The sequence below is a fragment of the Amblyraja radiata genome, chromosome 1 (genome assembly GCF_010909765.2).
Source record: "Amblyraja radiata isolate CabotCenter1 chromosome 1, sAmbRad1.1.pri, whole genome shotgun sequence".
Lineage (NCBI taxonomy): Eukaryota > Metazoa > Chordata > Chondrichthyes > Rajiformes > Rajidae > Amblyraja > Amblyraja radiata.
Window position 1 is genome coordinate 101656116 of NC_045956.1, and position 24561 is coordinate 101680676.

At 38.1% G+C, this 24561-nt stretch overlaps 1 protein-coding gene across 3 annotated transcripts in view; it reads left to right on the forward strand.

The window, feature by feature from the left end:
- The window catches only part of nsun7 (NOP2/Sun RNA methyltransferase family member 7), a 96511-nt gene that overhangs the window by 42335 nt on the left and 29615 nt on the right, over positions 1 to 24561 (forward strand). For all 3 annotated transcript variants that reach the window (XM_033027708.1, XM_033027692.1, XM_033027701.1), the window contains 6 exons: positions 1046 to 1176; positions 3765 to 3917; positions 4827 to 5010; positions 5158 to 5368; positions 11529 to 11672; positions 17715 to 17816. In XM_033027708.1, coding sequence (XP_032883599.1) covers positions 1046 to 1176; positions 3765 to 3917; positions 4827 to 5010; positions 5158 to 5368; positions 11529 to 11672; positions 17715 to 17816 — 925 coding nt within the window. The remainder of the gene's footprint in view (positions 1 to 1045; positions 1177 to 3764; positions 3918 to 4826; positions 5011 to 5157; positions 5369 to 11528; positions 11673 to 17714; positions 17817 to 24561) is intronic.

Consider the following 24561-nt stretch of genomic DNA (forward strand, 5'->3'; position numbering starts at 1 on the left):
TCAGCGCCTCTACTTCCTGAGAAGATTACGGAGAGTCGGATTGTCAAGGAAGACTCTCTCTAACTTCTACAGGTGCACAGTCGAGAGCATGCTGACCGGTTGCATCGTGACTTGGTTCGGCAATTTGAGCGCCCTGGAGAGGAAAAGACTACAAAAAGTAGTAAACACTGCCCAGTCCATCATCGGCTCTGACCTTCCTTCCATCGAGGGGATTTATCGCAGTCGCTGCCTCAAAAAGGCTGGCAGTATCATCAAAGACCCACACCATCCTGGCCACACACTCATCTCCCTGCTACCTTCAGGTAGAAGGTACAGGAGCCTGAAGACTGCAACAACCAGGTTCAGGAATAGCTACTTCCCCACAGCCATCAGGCTATTAAACCTGGCTCGGACAAAACTCTGATTATTAGCAACCACTTTCTGTTATTTGCACTACCAGTTTATTTATTCATGTGTGTATATATTTATATCATGGTATATGGACACATTTATCTGTTTTGTAGTAAATGCCTACTATTTTCTGTGTGCTTAAGCAAAGCAAGAATTTCATTGTCCTATACAGGGACACATGACAATAAACTCACTTGAACTTGAACTTGAACATCTGCAGTTCCTTTTTATTATATATTGAAGTAAGTTTGCCACTTTTGTCATTGATATTTTAGCACAGCCATCTTATTTTCATTTTACTTCAAGCTTTGTTATTGATTTCACGATGATAGTCATACCGACCCATAGCATCTCAAGTACAGTATTTATGATGACAGTCGTAACAGAAAGATATATCCACTAATTAGTTACTTGGTTGCCAATGTGTCCGTTTTTTTGCAAGGGGTATGGAAAGCAATCATTGCTTCAAAGGTTGTAACGTTTAAATGTATATATAATTTGTGTATTTTTGTGGCGTATGAACATCCCAATAGCTGAATATTATATCTTTTGAATTTAACTAACTAGAAGACAATCATATGAAATACTGGTTTAATTTCTGTTTAGTATGAATTGCTATTAAGTTTTGGTCTTTTTCTTTCCCCTCTTCCCCCAGTCTGTTGATTCAACGAGTCTGGTGCTTGTTATGCTGTATGATTACCAAAATCGTAAATTCCTGCCGCGAAACATCTCTGACATAGAGGCTGTAATACCTGAAGTTAGAGAAGTAGAGAAGTGCCTTTGGAAGTATGTAAACTGAACATTGGTAATGTTTTTATTTCGCAGAATTAGTAATCAGGATTATATATTACATTTTACGCTTATTGTAAGGAGACTTGCTGTGTGGTTGAAACAATGGATAGTGTGGGATTCTATCACTGCAGGAGCTGTGTTGCCACTTATGAATATGTACCCATTATTCTTTAAATTACACAAAAAGGATATTTCAAAAATATCTTCCCTGAAGATTTCCTAAACCAGTATTGTAGACTTTAATATTCTACAGTATAGCGTGGATTTTTAGTGTGTCATTTAATGATATAGCATGGAAACGGACCATTTTGCCGACCAGTTCCATGCCCACCACCAAGCATTCATTTACACCAATACTACATTAAACTATTTTATTCACTCCATATTGTAATCAACTCTCCTCTGATTCTGTCACTCGCCAGCACACAAAAGCAACCTTTCCATGGAGGATGCAGAAAAAAAACTCCACGTAGTCCCATAGTAAATGTGTAAGCAGATAGCACCGGAAGTCCGAATTGAACTGTGGTTGCTGGAGCTGTGAGGAAGCATCTCCACCAGCTGTACCACTTTATTGCTGAAAAAAGTTGGAACCACAAATATTCTTTCAACTTTGTGTATTATTAACTTGTTTTAGACAACAAAGGGCATCCGGTTGCTACAAACAAAGAACCTATGTCTAAAGTACTCGGGGAGATGGCCAGCTTATGGAGCAGAGTTCTAGCTGTGTTAAATGCAACTTTGTTTTTTTAATATAAAACCCTAAAACCACAATCTACAGATGAGCTGTCCATAGAAATTAATTAATTTTGAACTGTATGTTATGAAATTGGGGCCAAAATTCTGCTGGGAGATTTCAAAAAACTGGTTTTGTAATGTATAAAATATGTAACTTTTGAATATTGCTATATTGTTTGTGAAAATGTCAATTAGAAACCACTTTATTTGCAGTTAACCATATAGACTAAGATCATTGATGATCTTGATTGAGTTGATAATGTGAACTGTTTGTAATGTTTATAAGGTGTAATATTTTATGTGACATGGTTTATTTTTAATTCGGTAAAATAACATTGCTTTATATTAAGCTAACAAAATTGTAACTTAAAGGGCCAAACATTATTCGTGCGCCTTTGACCATTTAATGTGTGGAAAAATTCTGGACTTTTAAAAGAGAAAGGTGGCATGAGAGGTATATGGAGATATTCGAAAGGGGAAGAGCCAGGAGGGAGAGGAAGGTTATACCATGAACGATGTATCAGCTCGCGAGCACAGTAGGTCAGATTAAGACAAATGAAGAAACGGATTTGAATAAATTACCAAGGTGGGGCAGGCAGGGAAGTGGAAGAACTTGAGGGAAATAAATAATACAATGCACCAGGAACATTTAGTCAATAATGTTATGTGAGAACTGGAGAGTAGAGAGATTGTTTACTGGGGAGTACTGACATTTACAAATACAAAGAGAGAGGGGAAGAAAATAAAAATAGGTATGATCTGAGATAGGTCAAAGTGCAGAAGAGATTGTATGGTATAAAGATGACAGTACAGTGCAAAGGGGAATGATATTGGGGAAAAGCAAAGAAACAAAAAAAAACTGGGCAATTAGGTGGGTATTTGTGAATGGCAGAATTTTATCTAAAGTTGTTGAACTCTTGAGCCCTGAAGGCTTAAACATGCCTATTTGAAACATTGAAGTGGTGTTTCTTCTACTTGTATTGGAAAGTGTGGGAGATCAAAGTCTTCAATGTGATAAAGGGACAGAGATTATATTTGTATATAGGGTAACTGAAAATTGGGTAGCATGACTGGACTGGTTCATAAATATATGACCAATTTTCTTTAAGTCTCCCCGTTAAAGGGGAGCCTGCCTTGTAAACAAGAAATGTAGAAAATGTAAAAAAGTTTTAGTTTTCCTTGGAAAATATGTTTGAAGCTCCTAATGGTTAAGATGGGAGAGTCGAAAGAGAGATACTGCAATTTCTGATTTTCAGAGGGACATTGAAAGGATGAGCATTGGAGATGGAGATGGAGAGCATTGGAGATGATTTACTGGTGAACCAGAAATGTTATGGAAGAAATTGACCCTACAAAATGAAGGAAGCGGGGCTCTACTTTCCATGGAACACTTTTCTAAAGTTGAAAAAAATCTGGTCAAATTGAATTTATTGTCCTTTGCACAGGTATGGGTAGATGTAGGTACAATGATTGTCTAGTGCAGCAGAATCGCAGGCACATAACTCACACAAACATAAAAACATAAATTGCCCATAAATTATACATGTGAAGATATGGAGTATTGTAGGAGAGGCTCAAAAGGTACAAGTGAAGAAAATACAGTAGAAGCATTGGGATGTGGAACTTACCAACCGCACAGTGACCTGTAAGTTTTCATTTTGAAATAAAAAATTGAATGGAATTTGTGGTTATTAAATTTAAATTTAATAAGCATGCAGGTGAGTAACTCTTAATGTGCACCTGGAGGAGCTGCATATGTCTGTAAATTAATACATTGTAATCCGTTTGAGAAAAACTAGTTCTCTTATTTATTTAAAAATAAACATATTGATGCTTTCCTTTTATAGTTGTAAAACAAAACTTGCCGCTGCACTTGCTCGGTGTCGAATTAAAAATGATGCCGTATCCCTTCACTTAATTCTTCCTGAATCTGTGAGAAATCAAGAAAAAAGAGCTTGTTCTTTGCCACTATATGCCTGGGTAAATGTATTAAAGACCAGGTAATTAATAATAACGTTATTTACATATTATTATACTTGTGAAGATATTTGTTTTACTGATGGTAAATTAATAGGAGACTATACATGCTGCCCTACTATCCATCAAAATGTGTTGATGTTAGCAATAAGTGCTGATAGTTGATGGTCATTAGATGACTACTGAATGGTAATTTTCCAGAGGCACCCTGAGTGCCAAGATTTGTCGGACATGCAATAAGGTTATAGTTATTATACACCTTGTGGTAAGACCACCTTGGATATGCCCAAATATAAAATCATATCTCTAGCCTCCCATATAGAAAGCATCACATGCATGACAGCATGGTTTGTGAATGGCTCCATCCAAGAACCCAAGAAATTGCAGAGAATCATGGACGCAGCTCAGACCATCACGCAAACCAACCTCCCTTCATTGACTCCATCTACACTTCACACTGCCTCTGCTAGGCCACCAGAATAATCAAGGACGAGTCCATGGGCACTCCCTCTTCTCCCTTCTCCATCAGGCAATAGGTACTGAAAACATGTGTGAAAACACATACCTGCGGATTCAGGGACAGTTTCTTCCCAGCTGTTATCAGGCAACTGAACTGTCCTATCACCAACTAGAGAGCGGTTCTGAGCTACCATCTATCTCACTGGAGACGGTTGGACGATCTTCAATCGGACGTTTCTGGACTTTATCTTGCACTAAACATTATTCCCTTTAGTCTGTTTCTGTACACTGTGGACTGTTTGATTGTAATCATGTTTAGTCATTCTGCTGGCTAGATAGCATGCACAAGAAAGCTTTTCACAGTACCTTGGCACACATGACAATAAACTAAACTAAACCATATCTTGAGAGATAGGTGTGCATTCGACTTTATAAACTTTTGATTCTGACTATTTTGTATTGTGATTGGACAGCGTTGAAGATGTTACTAGTTTATTGGAGAGCAAAGGCTTTACAAAGGTGAAATGTGCTGGTGAACTTGAGGGTCTGTCATTTTGCGAGGATCGACATTGTCAAGATGTGTTACTTTTTCCAACTCAGCTAACATCTAAGCTTAATGACATGGAACTTGTTACAAGTCACAAGATGATCATCCAGGTAGGATGAAGAATTGAAGATACATCAAAAAGTAATTTAATATTTGCTTAATTTTTAAATCTATATTTGAACTGGAAAATGTTTATTTTTATCCTGTTATTTTGATATAAATCACAGTAATGGTCTATTTCCATTTTTATTCTCTAGGATAAAGGTCGAAGTCTCGCCCCACATTCTGTAAAGGTCTTAATGAACATGGATGACGATATTGTTATTACAAATGCAGGCTCACGGCTCACTATTGCCCACATGTCTACTCTAATTAATCAGAACTTGTCAAAACTCTATGTTTGTGGGGTGAAGTCAGAAATAGAACAAAATGACCTAAGGAACCTGTTTGAAAAAATGGGCTGTAAAAGTACGTGTTTAACTCTTCATTATTTGCATTCTCTTTAGTTTACAGATCAGAGGTCATATGTAACCATGAAAATGTAATTGTAAATCACCGAAGAGGGGTGCCTGAACTTTGCACACAGAGACCTTGTTCAGCACTTGCAGCACACTGAGTTGAAATTGTAGCAAGTCTATGGATGCAGTTGGGAATATACTGGGATGTCAAACTTGTGGAATGCTCATTTGATGCTCTTTTGTAAACTACAACAGTACTTCCAAGACCCAAGAGGACAGTGATGTAGACCTTAACATGAGAGCTGAGGCTTGCTTTGCTGTTGATTAAAGGACTTCAAATGACCTGGATTGCTGACTTCTGACTAATGTCTTCAGCTCTTCATTGATATTGATCATCTTTAATTGATATCAATACCCTCATTTTTTCAAATTCTCCCTCTGAAATCATCTGCACCCCCCCCCCCCCCCCCACCCTTTTCAATTGAAATCTCTCACTGACACAATTATCCCATTCCAATTTATTTTCTTAACAATGGTGGGAAATCGCAAATAGACCTTTTCTAAATGCATGGAGCCTTTGGGCTTCGGGCACAGTAGATAACTATAACCTTTCCTTCAATAAGCCAAGACACAGCACAGAGTATCCTGTGCTTCTCTGCATCAAACAATATATTTTACCAATAATCACATGTCAAAAGTTGATTTCAAATGTTTGCATGATGAATAACAAAGTGGATGTTAAATTCAAGTACAATTACAGACCTACATTTACTTCTAGTACAGTGCCCTCCATAATATTTGGGACAAAGACCCATCATTTATTTATTTGCCTCTGTACTCCACAATTTGAGGTTTGTAATAGAAAAAATCACATGTGGTTAAAGTGCACATTGTCAGATTTTATTAAAGGCCATTTTTATACATTTTGGTTTCACCATTTAGAAATTACAGCAGTGTTTATACATAGTCCCCCCATTTCAGGGCACCATAATGTTTTGAACACATGGCTTCACACGTGTTTGTAATTGCTCGGGTGTGTTTAAATGCCTCCTTATTGCAGGTATAAGAGAGCTCTCAGCACCTAGTCTTTCCTCGTCTTTCCATCACCTTTGGAAACTTTTATTACGGTTTATCAACATGAGGACAAAAGTTGTGGCAATGAAAATCAAAGAAGCCATTATGAGACTGAGAACCAAGAATAAAACTGTTAGAGACATCAGCCAAACCTTAGGCTTACCAAAATCAACTGTTTGGAACATCATTAAGAAGAAAGATAGCACTGGTGAGTTTACTAATCACAAAGGGACTGGCAGGCCAAGGAAGACCTCCACAGCTGATGACAGAAGAATTCTCTCTATAATAAAGAAAAATCCCCAAACACCTGCCCGACAGATCACAAACACTCTTCAGGGGTCAGGTGTGGATTTGTCAATGACCACTGCCTGCAGAAGACTTCATGAACAGAAATACAGAGGCTACATTGCAAGATGCAAACCACTGGTTAGCCGCAAAAATAGGATGGCCAGGTTACAGTTTGCCAAGAAGTACTTAAAAGAGCTCCTACAGTTCTGTAAAAAGGTCTTGTGGACAGATGACACGAAGATTAACATATCAGAGTGATGGCAAGAGCAAAGTATGGAGCAGAGAAGGAACTGCCTAAGATCCAAAGCATACCACCTCATCTGTGAAATACGATGGTGGGGGTGTTATGGCCTGTGCATGTCTGGCTGCTGAAGGTTAACACGAAGTTTATCACTTCATAGATCATGCAACTGCCGATGGTAGTAATAATGAGTTCTGAAGTATATAGACATAGAAAAGATGGCGGACTGCAGGAGTGGGGCACCGTTGTGTATGGCTGCTCTGCCTGCAGTCCATCCTTTCACCCTTTTATTTTTATTTTTAGTCCTGTTAAAAACAAAATGTTTGTTGGAGGTCTTCTTTTATGTGGGGGGAGGGGAAGATGGAAACTTTATTTCCTAGTCCCTACCTGGTCAGAGTGGCGGCTTCCCTCCGAGCTGCTTCTTCGCCCCTTCCTCGTGGCCTTCCATCGGACTGGAGCGGCGTTTCCTGTCGGGACCGGACGGAACCCCAGCTTTCATTTTGATTTATTTTGATTTATTTCAACGCGAGTGCTATATAAATAAAATGTACTTACTTACTTACATCCTATCTGATCAAGTTCAAACAAATGCCTCAAAACTCACTGGCCAACTGTTTACTCTACAGAATAACAATGATCCCAAACATAGTGCTAAAGCACCAAAGGAGTTTCTCAAAGCTAAAAATGGTAAATTCTTGAGTGGCCGATCTGAACCCAATTGAGCATGCCTTTTATATGCTGAAGAGAAAACTGAAGGGGACTAGCCCCCAAAGCAAGCATACGCTTGCTTTGGGGGCTATTATACTGGCCTGCCTACTATACTGGCCTATAAGATGGCTGCTATACTGGCCTGGCAGAGCATCACCAGAGAAGACACCCAGCAACTGGTGGTGATGTCCATGAATCACAGACTTCAAGCAGTCATTGCATGCAAAGGATATGCAACAAAATACTAAACAGGACTACTTTCATTTACATGACATTGCTGTGTCCCAAACTTTATGGTGCCCTGAAATGGGGGGATTATGTATAAATACTGCTGTAATTTCTACATGGTGAAACCAAAATGTATAAAAATGGCCTTTATTAAAATCTGACAGTGTGTACTTTAACCACATGTGATTTTTTTTCTATTACAAATCTCAAATTGTGGAGTACAGAGGCAAATAAATAAGGATGGGTCTGTCCCAAACATTATGGAGGGCACTGGATATGCATCCATTTCAATTGTAGCAGATATTTTGGCTTCAATTGAAAAATATTTAAAGACTTGAAATAAATATTTTAATGAAAATGGCATCTATTGATTGTCTAATGATGGCATACAAGTTGAACAACAAAAATATTTGAAATTTCAATAAGTTGAAGAGCATTAAGTAAAGCAAAGATTAATTATTGCTTTTCAGTTGAATGATTTAAAATGGAAGCAGGAATAGATTGTGCAGTCCTTCATTTTTGGTCTGAGATTTCTGACCTCACTTACCACACGAGAAGTGAGACATGGATCAAGGCAGCAAGGTAGAACTGAGGCCTAGATCTTATTGACTGGAGGAGCAGATTCAAGGGACCATGTGGCTTATTCCTGCGCTTATTTCTTCTTTTTTTAACCTAAATTCATGTCCTGTTTTTTATTTGCTCCACATAAAAAGTAACTACTTTCACCTCCCCTGCCAAATCTGATATAATATAGTGAAATTCCAAGAATTGTAGATGGTTTTATTCATTCTCGGCACACAAGACGACAACCTCTTTCCAGGTATCAAATGTAACGTACCATAGAAGCATTGAAAAATAGATGCAGGGGTAGGCTATTCGGCCCTTCAAGCCAACACCGCCATTCAATATGATCATAGCTGATCATCTTAAATCAGTACCCCGTTCATGCTTTTTCCCCATATCTCTTGATTTCTTAAGTCCTAAGAGCTAAATCTAACTCTCTTGAAAACATCCAGAGAATTAGCCTCCATTGCCTTCTGTGGCAGAGAATTCTCCAGATTCACGACTCTCTGGGTGAATACATTTTTCCTCATCTCAGTCCTAAATGGTCTACCCCATATTCTTAAATTGTGAACCCTGGTTTTAGCCTGTCCAATCCTTTAAGAATTTTATGTTTCTATAAGATCGCCTCTCATTCTTCTAAATTCCAGTGAATACAAGCTCAGTCGATCCATTCTTTCATCATATGTCAGTCCCATCATCCCGGGAATTAACCTGGTGAACCTACGCTGCACTCTCTCAATAGCAATAATTTTCTTCCTCAAATTAGGAGACTAAAGTTGCACATAATACTCCAGGTGCGGTCTCAGCAGGACCCTGTATATCTGCAGTGGGACCTCCTTGCTCCTAAACTCTCATCCTCTCACAATGAAGGCCAACATGCCATTAGCTTTCTTCACTGCCTGCTGTACCTGCATGCTTACTTTCAGTGACTGATGTACAAGCAGTCCCAGGTCTTTTTGCACCTCCCCTTTTCCTAATCTGACACCATTCAGATAATAATCTGACTTCCAGTTCTTGCCACCAATGTGGATAATCTCACATTCATCCACATTATACTGCATCTGCCCACTCACCCAACCTATCCAAGTCACCCTGCAGCCTCATAGCATCCTCATCGCAGCTCACACTGCCTCCCAGCTTTGTGTCATCCGCAAACTTGGAGATGTCACATTTATTTCCCTCGTCTAAATCGTTAATATATATTGTAAATAACTTGGCTCCCAGCACCGAGCTTTGCGGCACCCACCAGTCATTGCCTGCCATTCTGAAAAGGATCCGTTAATTCTTACTCTTTGTTTCCTGTCTGCCAACCAGTTCTCTATCCATGTCAATACGCTACCCCTAATACCATGTGCTCTAATTTTGCACACTAATCTCTTGCGTGGGACCTTGTCAAAGGCTTTTTGAAAGTCCAGATACACCACATCCACTGGTTCTCCCTTATCCATTCTACTTGTTACATTCTCAAATTCCTGTAGATTAGTTAAACATGATTTCCCCATCATAAATCCATGCTGACTTTGACTGATCCTGTCACTGCTTTCCAAATGCGCTGCTATAACATCTTTAATAATTGATTCAAGCATCTTCCCCAACTAGTCTATACCCATGTGGTATTTTCTCCAAGGCAAGAATATCTTTGCGTGGATGCAGATAAAAAATGCCTATTGAACTCTAGGTTTCTCCAAAACCCCGAATAACTGCATTAACTGCATCAAGACTTAAGATTGTGTTCCACCTTTTGTAATGGTCAAACAATTTGCCTTCATAATGGTTTGCTGTACCTGAATGTTATTTTCTGCAATTTGTTAACCAGCTCACCCAAGTCCTCGTATACCAACATTTTCTAATTAAAACAAATATTTATTTTCATTCATCTAACCAAATAGAATAATATTGCATTTTCCATATTATTCTCCATCTGCTCCTTTCCTGTCCACTCATTTAACTTATTTATCATCCTATATTCTTTGTGTCCTTCACACAACTTATTCTCCCAACTGGCTTTAACTAGTCAGCAAAGTTGGATAGGTCACACTCGGTCCTTTCATCTCATTAGGTTATTAATATGGTGCATAAAATAACTGATCCTTCTAGCACCTAGTAACGGCCTATCTGAAAATGATATATGTAATGTTCCTCTTCCTTTTTGTCTTTTCACCAATTTTCTAGTAATACTGTGGGCCTGCACAGTAAAATGTAAAAATATATAAATTATTTTTAGTTTAGAATTACAGTGCAGAAACAGGCCTTTGGCCCGACCAGACCTGCACATTAACACTATCCTACACACACTAGGGACGATTTACATTTATACCAAGCCAATTAACCTACAAACCTATACGTCTTTGGAGTGTGGGAGGAAACCAAAGACCTCGGAGAAAACCCATGGGGAGAACGTACAAACTCTGTACAGACAGCACACTTATTCGGGATCGAACCTGGGTCTCTTGCGATGTAAGGCAGCAACTCTACCGCTGCACCACTGTGCTGCCCTTTTTGGCAATACTTATTTCATGTTAACCACTTTTCCAATTGAGAAAATATGCAGAACATGATTGAAATGTTTGCAGTCAAAATGAAGTATGTTGAACATACAATTCTGGGGCTGTTTAGTCAGTTGGGTACAAGCTGAATCTCTGGCTATGTTCAAGTCAATGTTTTAAGCAGGAAATGTGCTGCTGTAAAAACTGTATTTGAAATAATTAGTCTCGTACAATAAATTCATGTTTAGAGTGGAACCTATAGTCAAAACTTTTGCAAAAGTTATGTGGAGGTGGTAAAACTGAATTGAACTGCTATAATTGGAATTAAGTTTGAGACACAGATGAACAATGTAGAGAAAGTAAAATAATGTTATTCTTGGGAGGATTTGATGGCTGGGCTACTGTAAAAGGAAGCATTCTAGTTCTCGGCTTTGGTATTCTTTCTTGAGAGAAAATGTTAAAACTGGATAAACGTTCAATTTCTATTGCACGGTACAGGATATTACATGAAAGAAAGAAAATGTAACCTCTTTGGTCATGTGAAAGTCACCTCAGCGATATCTTCTCTGATTATTTTACAGACATAAAGCTGATACCCCAGAGATTCACTGACATTGAACCTATAGATCCACGTTTACAAAAGGTTAAAGTTATTCTGCTTGTGCCTCAGTGTTCAGCATCGGGCGTCAGCAATCCAGTGGAATTTATCTTAAATGAACGTGGAGGTAAAGTTTTTTATTTCTTTTTTTATTTTTAATATATTTTTTTATTAAAGGTAATCAATTACAATGCTTCAAACAACTTTATATCAAATTAATTCAATTTGCATTAAGTAAAACACTAGTAATACTTATCTACTATTTTTTTAGAAATAATGATAGAGAAAGAATAGAACAGTTATAAATCATTAAGAGAGTGATTAAATAATAATTTGATTATATATAAGAAAGAAAAGAGAAACGAAAAAAAAAAAAAAAATTTTTAGTAACCACAATATGTATTATTAATAACACTACTACAAGTGATAGTATCAATAAAGACATATATGTTAATTCCAATATAAAAATGAATTATTCTCACCAAATCCCGCAGGGTGCACGCCGAGCTGTGTTGCCAAGAACAGCTACTTCTCTAAATACTGTATATATGGAGACCATATCTGTTCAAAAGAATTATACTTGTCCAATAGGACAAATCTAATTCTTTCCAGATGTAACGTCTCCATCATCTCTGTTGCCCACATTTTGGTTGTGGGGGATAATGTTCCCTTCCAAAATTTCAATATGATTTTTTTTCCAATTATCAAACAGTAATCAAAGAAATTTCTTTGATTTACTGTAAGTGATAGATGTAAATCCGGAATTCCAAATATTATTAGCTTTGGGTTAGGGTCCAATTTAACTTTGATGACTTCAGAAATAACTTTAAAAATTTCTGTCCAGTAATAATTCAATTTAGGACATGTAACGAAACTATGTATTAAATTTGCCTCTGCTTTCTTGCACTTATCACAAATAGCGGAGAGATTCGGAAAAATACTATTTAATTTAGTTTTCGAATAATGTAACCTATATAATACTTTAAATTGTATCAGTATATGTCTGGCGTTTAATGAACACCGGTGTATTCGTTGTAGACTTTCTTCCCAGTTTTCTTTTGTTATAGCCAATCCCATTTCATTTTCCCATGCTTGACGATATACTTCCGTTATTGGATTCTCCTTATCCAAAATGATGTTATATATATAGGCTATTAATTTTTCTATATTTGGATATAAATTAAACAGTTCGTCTAACAATCCTGCTTCTTTATTTTTATAATCTTGTGTATTGGATTTAATATAATCTCTAATTTGTAAATACCTAAACAAATGTTGTGGAGACAATCCATAAATATCTTGTAACTCCTGGAATAAAAGAAATTTTCCTTTTCTATACAGGTGTTCTATCCTTGTAATTCCTAAATCATCCCATTGTTTAAACCCCCCATCTAATATAGCAGGTTTAAACGATGGATTATTCATAATTGGTAATCTAAATGAGAGATTATCCAAGTGTAGAGTCTTAACTATTTGTTTCCAAATACGTCTATTATTATATATTATTAGGTTGTCTTTATAATATTTTTTTTGTACTTCCGTTGGTGCAAAAATTATCGAACCTACATTGAAAGGTAGACAGTCCTCCTTTTCTATATTTAACCATGTCGGTTCATGATCCATATTTACCCACCAGAAATTCATATTCTTAATCTGAACAGCCCAAAAATAATATAAAAAGTTTGGAAGTGCTAATCCTCCATTTATCTTAGCTTTGCATAGATGTTTTTTATTTATTCTGTGATTTTTATAATCCCAAATAAAACTATTGACAATATTATCAATTTTTTTAAAAAAAGTTTTCGGAAGAAAAAAAGGAATAGCCTGAAACAAATATAACAACTGCGGTAGAAATACCATCTTTATGGCACTTATTCTACCAATCATGGATATAGGAAGTGTTTTCCAATATAAAATATTTTTTCTAAGTTTATCTAATAGTTGAGGATAGTTGGATTTTATTAATGAGTTATGAGTTTTAGTTACGTTAATCCCTAAATATTTAAGTTTGTCTGTAACTACTTTTAATGGGTATTGTTGTAATGTATTTAGATTTATTCCTGTTATTGGCATAATCTCGCTTTTATCCCAATTAATCCTATACCCAGAAAATGCACCAAACTTAGTTATAATGTTTAGCAGGTTGGGAATACTAATTTCCGGTTTTGTAATATAAATCAAAACATCATCTGCATATAAAGAAATTTTATTAATTGTTGTATCAGTATTATAGCCATATATTTCAGGTTCAGATCTAATTTTTTCCGCCAATGGTTCTATCACCAATGCGAACAATAAGGGTGGAGGTAAAGTTAACCAATATATATGTTTTAACTGAATTACCAATTTCAAGGAAGTAAGTAGGAGTCCTCATTTAACGAGTCCTCATTAAACTGAATTCCCTCTTGCGATCTTGGTGAATAGGTACGCAGAAGGAAGAGGGATGAAATATTCCCCTTAGCATTCTTGCGTGGAAACATACAGCCAGCTGAGCAGCAGCAGTACTAACTACAAACCTGGGCAGAGAGAGGATATCACGGAGGGCTGAAATGGCTGCATGCCAGCAATTATAGTATTATAATGGCCAACAGTTTCCTCTCAGTCTCTATAATTTAACCTTCCTCCCCTTTTTGGGTAACAACCTTCCTCCCCTTTTTAGGTGTATAAATTATGGGTTGCTTTCCAATGAATTTATTGAAGCAGAAAGATAGTAGCTTTGAGGACATTTCTAAACATGTTGATCAGAAACAAACAAAGTATAGCCTTGTACTTGTGTTCTAACCAAATCCTAAATTATTTTAGTTGCCCCAGGGAAGAGATTTGATTCAGCATTTTAGTATGAATCTGGGATGCATGATAGATACCTCCCCGCGGTGCATCCTGGGCAACTCCTGGGAGGTCACCTCCTGGAAGGCCAAATCTATCAACCACTCCAAATGCCAAACACTCTCAAATATCGCTGTCCAAACAAAAACGCAATCAGCATATAAATAAGGGCTCTTATCAGCATCATCGCTGTCAGTCCTTTCTATTAACCTTGAACGATGCTCTAAGACTAAAACTAATATCCTGGTAGTATTATCTGTGAAATACAATATTAAGTGCCTACAGGAGAAAAACAGGACCTGATAATTCAAGCTTGACCATTGAAGGGATACAGGTTGTTGCAGAAATAACGATAGTATGGTTCTGCAATTTTTACAGGCAATGATAAGTAAATTGAAATGTGTATTGGACCAGGTGAAAATAACATTGAAGTAGACTAATTTAGCCTTAAATGTAGAACTTTGGTGATGCCCTGGGAACAGCAAATGCAATTTTTGCAATGCACCATAGGCTTATAATAATAAAAGCATTAGCGATTGCAGAACATTGGGCTCAAACCAGTAAACTGATTCTGGTTTTGCACATACTGTCAAACATGTCAATTAACAGCAAATGCTGAAGAGGATTTAACCTAGAGGTCAGATTAAGGCGCAAGAAAGAAATGTGAGAACCAATTGCCCAAATCCAATTTATCCTATAAGTGTTCTCATAACTCTCCACAATTGCATAAACTTGAAGAAAGTAACAAGGTAGCTTCTGGGACAATGTTGATATTATCTGGGAACATCACACCTACCTACCTGTGCAAAGAATTGCCAAACTCTGAGAACTGTGAAGTGTCTGTCGATGCATGTCATATTTAACAACCATACACGAAATGAAAAAGGAATACCCAACTTGACCCCTTGCTGAATCATGGTTTACTCTAGGAGAAACCTTAGAGGATAAAATAGGAGTAAAGAAGATGAACATATTTGGAAAGAGATAACTGAGAGGCTGCGTGACTGTAATAAAACTCGATGTCCCATCAAATGTAACCACCGATCAAATTTGCAATAACTACAAAGGCTTGCATAAAAGAAACACAAAACCACCATATTGCTGCTCTTGTGCTATCTGACATGCATTTTACTTGAATGGCAACTCAAATTTCACTACACCAATTGGTGCACATGACAATAAATGTCCTTTGTCCTTTTGTCCTTAATTGGCTATTGATTATGAAACACTATTAGTCAGCATGGGTCCACTATAGGAGAGTTTTCCTAGCCTGGGGTCTCCACGACTATAGGGTGCTCAGTCTCAAAATAACGAGTTGGCCATGCAGCACTGAGATGAGAAAAAAAAAATTTATTCAGAACGTGGTGAATCTTTGGAATTCTTTATCCGGGAGGGCTGTGAAAGTTCAGTCATTGAGCGTACTCCAGTAGGAAAGCGACATGTTGAAGTCAAGGGAATCGGGGACATGAGGTCAGTGCAGGCTGTGTGCTCAAAACAAGAGGATAATGGAAATACTGAATGCCATTCTATGCAGGGTTGTAATTTCTAAGCAGGGAGCACAACCCCCCCTTTCCCACTGCTGCATTAGCACTCTGCAGCTGAGTATACTTCACTAGCTAAGGGTGCCTAGGTCATAAAAAACAAATTGGAATAATCTTAATGGTACTTTCCGAAACGTAGCAGCCGGTCTTGAAGCCATCCTGTTCCCTGACTGTATGCACCATTTGGCATAGCGTCCCTTGAAATCAGGAAGAAAGTACCTGGTGAAAGTGACCAGTATGTAGATGAATCTGATGACTGGTGCCGACAACTCAGTTGCTTCTTTGTGAAAAAGTATTTTGTCCTTTATTATACTTCTTACACAGTCAACTAGAACTACTATACAACAAAAATATTTGGAAAAAAATAGGTGACAATGCTATTGAATGGGCTTGAAGAATTGCCCACAGTGATGGTTTAAAATCTACCTCCAGTTACAAAGGCAATCTATTGGACTGGAGAGAAAATGAAAAAAAGCATGAATCATAGGATGCAGAAAAACGCCCTCACAGATTGTCTTGATAGAACCACCTCATTACAATTTAGTTAATGTTGAGTAATTGCAACAATCGATCCATTAGATCTGGAACAATTCTTTCACTTCTGTGGCATATTTGAATTGTCTTTTTTAATCAAAAACAGACTTGCCTACGGTGCCTAATTTTATTGCAGGCCTCAGTGTTTTAAAATTTGAGTTAAAATTACAGGTAGAACATTTGGAAGTAATCAAAGCCTTTGACCACTAGCAAATCCTGGGCCAAAGGTTTTCTTGGTCATTCTGTGGACAGGCTTCTGGACTGTCATGTGATGCCATTATATTACATGAGGTTTAGCAGCCATGCAGGCTTTACCATTGAGGATCTGGATTTGTTCAGTAGCAACATGACCACGGAGGGATTAGTGGTTTTGATGCTGCTGGCAGATATTTTAGAATGTAGGCACAATGACTGCTTTCTAGACTTGTTTCAGATTGTAGGTACAAGACATCTAAACAAGAGACATAGAACAGTACAGCACAGGAATGTGCCTTTTGGCCCAAAATGTTTGTGCCGACCACGGTGCCAAGTTAAACTGATCTCATCTGCATGCACATGATCCCTATCCCTCTATTCCCTGCACTTCCATGTGCCTATCTAAAAGGCTGTTGAATGCCACTATCGTTTCTGCCTCCACCACCACCCCTGGCAGTGTGTTCCAGGCTCGCACCACTCACCGTGTAAAAAAAAAAACTTGCCCTGCACATCTCTCTTAAACTTGCCTCCATAGCTATGCACTGTAGTATTGGACATTTGTACCCTGAGGTAAAAAGTCTATCTACCCAATCTACGCCTCTCATAATTTTATATACTTCCATCAAGTCCCTCCGATGTTCCAGAGAAAACAATCCAAGTCTATCCAGCCTCTCCTTGTATCTGAACCATCTAATCCAGGCAGCATTCTGGTGAACCTCCTCTGCACCCTCTCCAAAGCCTCCTCATTTTTTCCTGTAATGGGGTGACCAGAACTGCATGCATCACTCCAGATGTGGCTTAACCGAAGTCCTACAGGGCTGCATCGTGACTTCCTGACTTTTATGTTCCATGCCCCTAGCAATGAAGGCAAGTACTTCTTTACTACCCTATCTACTTGTGCTGCCACCTTCAGTAAGCTATGAACTTGGACTCCAATATGTCATTGCACACCTTAAGTCTTACCAATGTTGCAAAGACAGGCAGAGAGAACAGAATTTAGTCTTTTTTTTCATGTTTATTACCAGTTTTACAAAGTTTTATTAAAGCATCTTCCATGTCCTTTTTTTTTCTAGATACAACTCTACTACAAGAACTTTCTCAGGGAAAAGTATCTGAACAGAAACTCAAATCACTGTCTCAAAAACAAGCTGCGGAACTGATGCATGCTGTTAGATGTAAGCTGAAAGAAGCATTTAGAAAGTGAAATTAGTATTAATCCTTCTGTGAGTAATATTTGTTTATAATGGGGCATATTTCACTGGTGGCCTCTGCTCTGGACCATTATCTTCTAGCAGTGCCTAGGTGACATCTTATGCTGAATTGGGAGTTTGACTTTGACCAACACTGAGAATCACTTAGGACTAACAACATTATAAAACCAGATTTCAAAAATAGTTACTTTTTAAAATGTTAATGCAGATGCTTTAAACCAATCTAAACATTTAAACTAAATGATGAAATCAAATAAAAACCCATTGTGCCAGGTTAACGTTCACTGTACAATTAGATAATGGCTGATTTAATATCCAAATGTCCACTGGACTATAAATGTCTTGACTATACTTGGCAACTGAGCTTCTATACCACTATTCGGTGGAGCATTGCAAAGATTCACTACCTTCTAAGGGAAGAAATTGCACCTCATCTCAGTGCTGAATGACCAACCTCGTGGTCTGAGACTGCAGTCCCCAGTTTTATACCTCTGTCAGTGGAAGCATTGTCCCTGGATCTGTAATGTTCATAGCAGTTTATAGAGATGCTCTCATTTTTCTATACTTGAGAATATCGGCTCAGTTGCATAACCTCCCCTCATTAACAATCCCACTCTGAATGGCAGTAATGAATCTTGTAGACAGTTGTTGCACCTATCTTCTGCAAGTATATATTTGCTTGGGTAGGGAGACTAGATCTGCACACACTTACAGTAAATCTGATAATCTCCATGAGGGTCTCAAACTTGGTTGCAATGAAGGTAACCTATTTGACCACCCCAATTGTTGGCTCTACCTGCAGGTTAACTGGGTGATCAGTGTACAAGAGCACCCACGTCTCCCTGAATACCATTGTTTTCCAAGCACTCATCATTTGCACAAAAATAATGAGACTTTCTATTTTTTTTTTCTGGATCAACTTGTATTTTTCCACATTATATTCCAGTCATTATGTCCCTTTGTTTATTTTCACAATTATTCACAGCCTATCCATTTTAACAAAGTCTCTCTGCATCTGCATCTGCATCATAACCCCAAATAACCCCGCTTTTTATCATCAGAAAACTTGTCCCCTCATCCAAAGCACAAAATAAGTTGTGCCATGGCATCATCACAACTTCCCATCATGGAAATAATTTGTGCATTTTTATTGTATTCTGTCCATTAACTAATCATCAATCCGCATCCTCAATCCCAATTCCGTGTGCTATAATTTTGTTCAAGAACTTGAATGGCAATTCATCAAGGGGCTTCATAGTGCACATGCTGGTTCACCCGTGCCTATTCCTCCAGCTACAAATTTGCAAATTCGCACACTGAGGCTTTGACTTGAAGTTTCGGCTAGAGAGCTGAGAAAAGGATAATGGTCTGTTTTTCCGTATAGTCTGTTTTTCCGTGTAATTCTTACTGGATTCTTTCATATCTGTGAGATGGCAGGTAGCATAGAAAGTCAAGGGATTTCCAGTTTGCCTGAGGACTACACCTGCAGTAAGTGCATTCAGCTGCAGCTCCTTACAGACTGCCTTAGGGAACTGGAGCTGTAGTAGGATGAGCTCAGGATTATCTAGGCGTGTGAGTGTCATAGATAGGAGTCACAGTGCCTAAGGTACAGGCATGGGTGTGTGGGTGACCACTAGGAAAAGGAGTATGGGTGACCACCAGGAAAAGGAGTGGGCAGAGAATGCAGGAATCCCCCGGGGCCATTCCCCTCCATGCTCCTTTGGATACTGTTTTGGGGGAGCACCGATCAGGGAAGAGCTGCAGCAGTCCGATCTGCAGTTTCAAATTTGGCTCTGACGTAAAGCTGGGAAGGGAAATGTCGGACACAGCCATTGTGATAGGCGACCCATTAGTTAAGGGCTGTGACATCAATGTGGAGATTACTGAAATGCAAGGGCAGTTTGAGATTAAGATGGACAAGATATTAGGGCTCATGAAGAACATTAAGGTGGATACATTTCCAGAACCTGATGGGATGTATCCCAGGTTATTGAGAGAGGCAAGAGAGGACATTGCAGGAGCCTTAACGAAGACCTTTGCCTCTTCTCTGGCCACATAGAAAGGACCCAGAGGATTGGAGATTGGCTAATGTGGTTCCTTTATTTAAGAAGCGATGTAGAGAAAATTCAGGGACTTATAGTCAGTGGTAGGGAAGGAATTGGAGAGGATTTTTTGGGGATAGGATTTATCCCACTTGGAAGCAAATGGATTAATTGGTGACAGTCAGCATGGTTTTGTGCATGTCAGGTTGTGTCTTACTAACTAAATTAAATTTTATTAGGAGGTGACGAAGGTGATTGATGAGTGTAGGGCAATGGATGGTTTTACATGGATTTTAATTAAGCATTTTATAAAGTCCCCATGATAGACAGATCCAGAAGATTAAGATGCACGGAATTTAAAGTTAATTAGTCGTATAAATTCAGAACTGGCTCATTGATAAAAGACAGGTGGTTGTGTGGAAGGGCAATATTCATGCTGGGGGGCTGTGAATAGTGATGTTCGGCAGGGACCTTTATGTTTGTGATATATATATATATATATATATATAAATGACTTGGATGTAAATGTAAATGGGTTAGTTAGTAAGTTTGCAGATTACATCAAGATTGCTGGGGTTGTGGACTGTGAAAAAGGCTGTCAAGGTGTACAGAAGGATATTGATCAGCTGCAGAAATGGGTGGAGAAATGGTAGGTAGAATTTAATTCGAGCAAGTGTGGGGGGTTGCACCATTGGAGGTCAAATATTAGGGGAAAATATACAATTAATGGTATGTCCCTTAAGAGCATTGATTTACAGAGGGATCTTGGAGTCCAAGTCCATAACTCCCTGGAAGTGGCAATACAAGTAGATAGAGCGGTAAAGAAGGCATATGGTATACTTGCTTTCATAGGTCGGGGCATTGAGTATAAGGGTCAGGAAGTCATGATGCAGCTTTACAGGACTTTGGTTAGGCTGCATTTTGAGTATTGCACACAGTTCTAGTTGCTCCATTACAGGAAGGATGTGGAGGCTTACCAAAAATGATCCATGAATTTTGGGGGTATTAGCTACATGGAGTGATTGGACAGACTTGGATTATTTTCTCTGGAACACTGGAGGTTTCAGTGAGACTTAATAGAAGACTATTAAAATATGAGACGCATAAACATATAGCGTAGACGGTCAGAACTTTTTTCCCAAGATGGAAACATCAAATACTAGAGGGCAGGTGAGAGAGACAAAGTTTAAAGGAAATGTGTGGGGCAAATATTTTACAGAGGGTGGTGAGTACCTGGAACGTGCTGCCAATGTTAGTGACCCATCTGTGGCTGACAGAAGAAATTATCTCCAATTAAATATCATGAAGATTGGTCCCAGTTGCTTGTAATCTGTGTCAATAATTTGCCTGGAATGCAAAACTAGGTGGGATTATCATAAAATCATGTGATAGGAGCAGAATTAGGCCGTTGGGTCATCAGGTCTAATCATGGATGAGCTATCTCTCTTAACCACATTCTCCTGTCTTCGCCCCATAACCTGTGACACCTGTACTAATCAAGAATCTTCCTATCTCTGCCTTAAATGTATCCACTGACTTGGCCTCCACGGCCTTCTGTGGCGAAGAATTCCACAGTTTCACCACCCTCTGACTAAAGAAATTCCTCCTCATCTCCTTCCTAAAAGAATGTCGCTTAATTCTGAGGCTCTAGTTCTGGACTCTCCTACTAGTGCAAACATCCTCTCCACATCCACTCTATCCAAGCCTTTCACTATTCTGTATGTCCACCCTCATTCTTCTAAACTCCAGCGAGTACAGGCCCAGTGCTGTAAAATGCTTATCATATGTTAACCTACTCATTCCTGGGATCATTCTTGTAAACCTCCTCTGGACCCTCTCCATAGCCAGCACATCCCTCCTCAGATATGGTGCCCAAAATTGCTCACAATATTTCAAATGCGGCCTAACCAGCGCCTTATAGAGCCTCAGCATTACACCCTTGTTTTTGTATACAAGCACTCTTGAAATAAATGCTAGCATTGCATTATGATTATAGAAAAGGATGCAATGAAGGTTTGTGGGGATAGTGTGGCAATATTATGTGGAAAAATGATGTGTCCACTTGTGCTCAATATAGAAATACAATGTTTTTAAACATGGTGGCAAATTGGGTAACTTTGATGTTCAATGGAACCTAGTTGTTCTTGCACATACATCACTGACAGCAAAACAAAATTGCACCAAGCTATTCGGAAGGCAAATGTAATGTTGGTTTTCAGTTCCAGAAGATTTAAATGCTGAAGTAGAATTGTTTTACTGCAATTATATGGAGTCTTGGTAAAACAGCACTGTGGAGTATTGTGGATAGTTTTGAACTAGATTAAATTCAATTTGCTTGGAGAGCAAGTAAACTAGATCTGCATTCTCTTGGGTTCACAAGAATCAAAGGGGAGCTCATTGAAATTTGAAAGTTTCTTACAAGGGTCAACATGTTGGATGCAGTAAAGATGTTTCCCATGGCTGGGGATTCAAGAACCAGCAGTCACAATCTCAGAGTATGGGGTAAAACAATTAGGACCGAGACAAAGAAACAGATTTCTATGCAGTGGGCCATGAATGTTTGGAATTCTCTACATTGGAATGTTGTGGAGGCTCAGTCACTAAGGTCATTCAAGACTGAGATTGATAGATTTTTGGATAATTAAGGGCAGGGAAGGGGATTCAGGCAGAAGGTCAGCCATAATCTTGAATGGCAACGCACACTCAAAGGGTCAAATGGCCTACTTTTGCTTCTATATTTATATTCATTCTGTTCTTAATTAACTGTATTTGAATAACAGTGGATGGCTTACACAAAGGAAATTTGTGAACTTTAAAAAATCCAATGCAGAACCAGGTCATATCATCATATTATTTGTATTTAATTTCACAGTTTAGGGATTTAAACTGACAAGCCTTCAGTTGCTGGCCCTTTACAGTGATGAATAGGGGGCGGCTCGGTGGCGCAGTGGTAGAGACCCCGGTTCGATCCTGACTATGGATGCTGTCTGTATGAAGTTTGTACATTCTCCTGTGACTGCGTGGATTTTACCCGGGTGCTCTGGTTTCCTCCCAATCACCAAAGATAATTGGCTTTGTTAAAAAAATTGTAAATTGTCCTTGGTATGTAGGATAGTGCTAGTGAACGAGGGTCGCTGACTTGATGGGGTGAAGGGCTTATTTCCGCGCTGTATCTCTAAACTAAACTAATAGATTACCGGTACATATTTTGATAGTGGATCTGGATACAGATTACTTGCTATAACAATTTAAAAACAAATCTATTAATGTTGGTTTTTAAAAATATTAATTAGAAATTAAACATTAAAAGTTACTTTGGTGCATTTTAATTTTTATATATTAGTTTGATATTGTAATAGAAAGTAACAATTTTTCTGAGCATTCATTATTTTTTCTCTTTATGACCAAGAATTTAAATTTGCTTTATACCTGTTTGAGAAAAATTGGATTACTACACTAATATTAAAAACTGAATTTGTCCAAGTACCCAAAACATTTATTTAGTAGAGTTAATTTCTTATAGCTGTTATAATTAATACTTTTGAGGCATTGTAATTTTTTTAATTGTACACCATTTTGAATGTGCCCATGTTTTGTGACTGGAATTTCTGATAAGGCACACAGAGGTAATATAAGCGTCAAACTGCAGACTCTAGGTCGTTAATCATGGTGTTTGGAATCAGATTCTATGCTTGTGTTTTGTATGTGTAAGCTGTTCCATTTTATTTTGTTTCAGTTCTTGATGGACAACAGTTATTGCCGTTTGTATTGTCTGCAGGAAGAAAACAGAAATTAGTTTTTTGCTTTGTAAAGGAAACATTAATGTCATGCATTTAACATCCTTGTTATAAGCATGAATAACACAAAGGACCCCAAGCAAAAAGAAAACATTCTGTTACTTTTACTTGATAAGTATCGTCACAGTACTAAATTTTGTCATTGGTTGTACCTTGACTACCTCAATTCTACCTTTTATATTCCACCTTTTATCCATGCCTTTGAATTCTGGATGTTTCATGTGTGACATTTACATTTGCCCTGCATGTGACTTTTAGATCTTTCACTGATGTTCCTTTATGTAGTTGTTGTAAAAAATATTGGCAAATAATTGCTATTTGGACAGAGATACTGTAACCTTCCATGTAATGAATTTAAGGCATAAGGATGTGAATACAACAGCAATGGCTCTTGCATTCAGGAAACAGATTGACAACTTGACAAAATTGCACCAAGTGCAGCTTAACTTCTTAACCTTTTCCCTGGTTCTCAGTCTGAAGAAGGACTTCAACCCGAAAAATCACCTATTCCTTTTCTCCAGTACTGCTGCCTGATCCGCTGAGTTATGGCAGCATTTTGTGTCTATCTTCACTATGTATTCTTTGCCATTGATCAATTTAATTGATCGTTTCTAAATATAGTCTTAAAGATAATTGGTTTCTTTGGGAATATTTTTACCAGGTGAGTAAGACATTAGGCATGGGGAGAATAACTGAATGAATAGAAAATTGACTTCATGGAAGGAAGCGGTGATGTTGGAAGGTTGTTTTTCAGACTGGATGCCTGCGACCAGTGGTGTGCCTCAGGGTTCAGTGTTGGGCCCATTGCCATTTGTCACCTCTATCAATGATTTGGATGAGAACATACATGGCATAATTAGCTAATCTCAG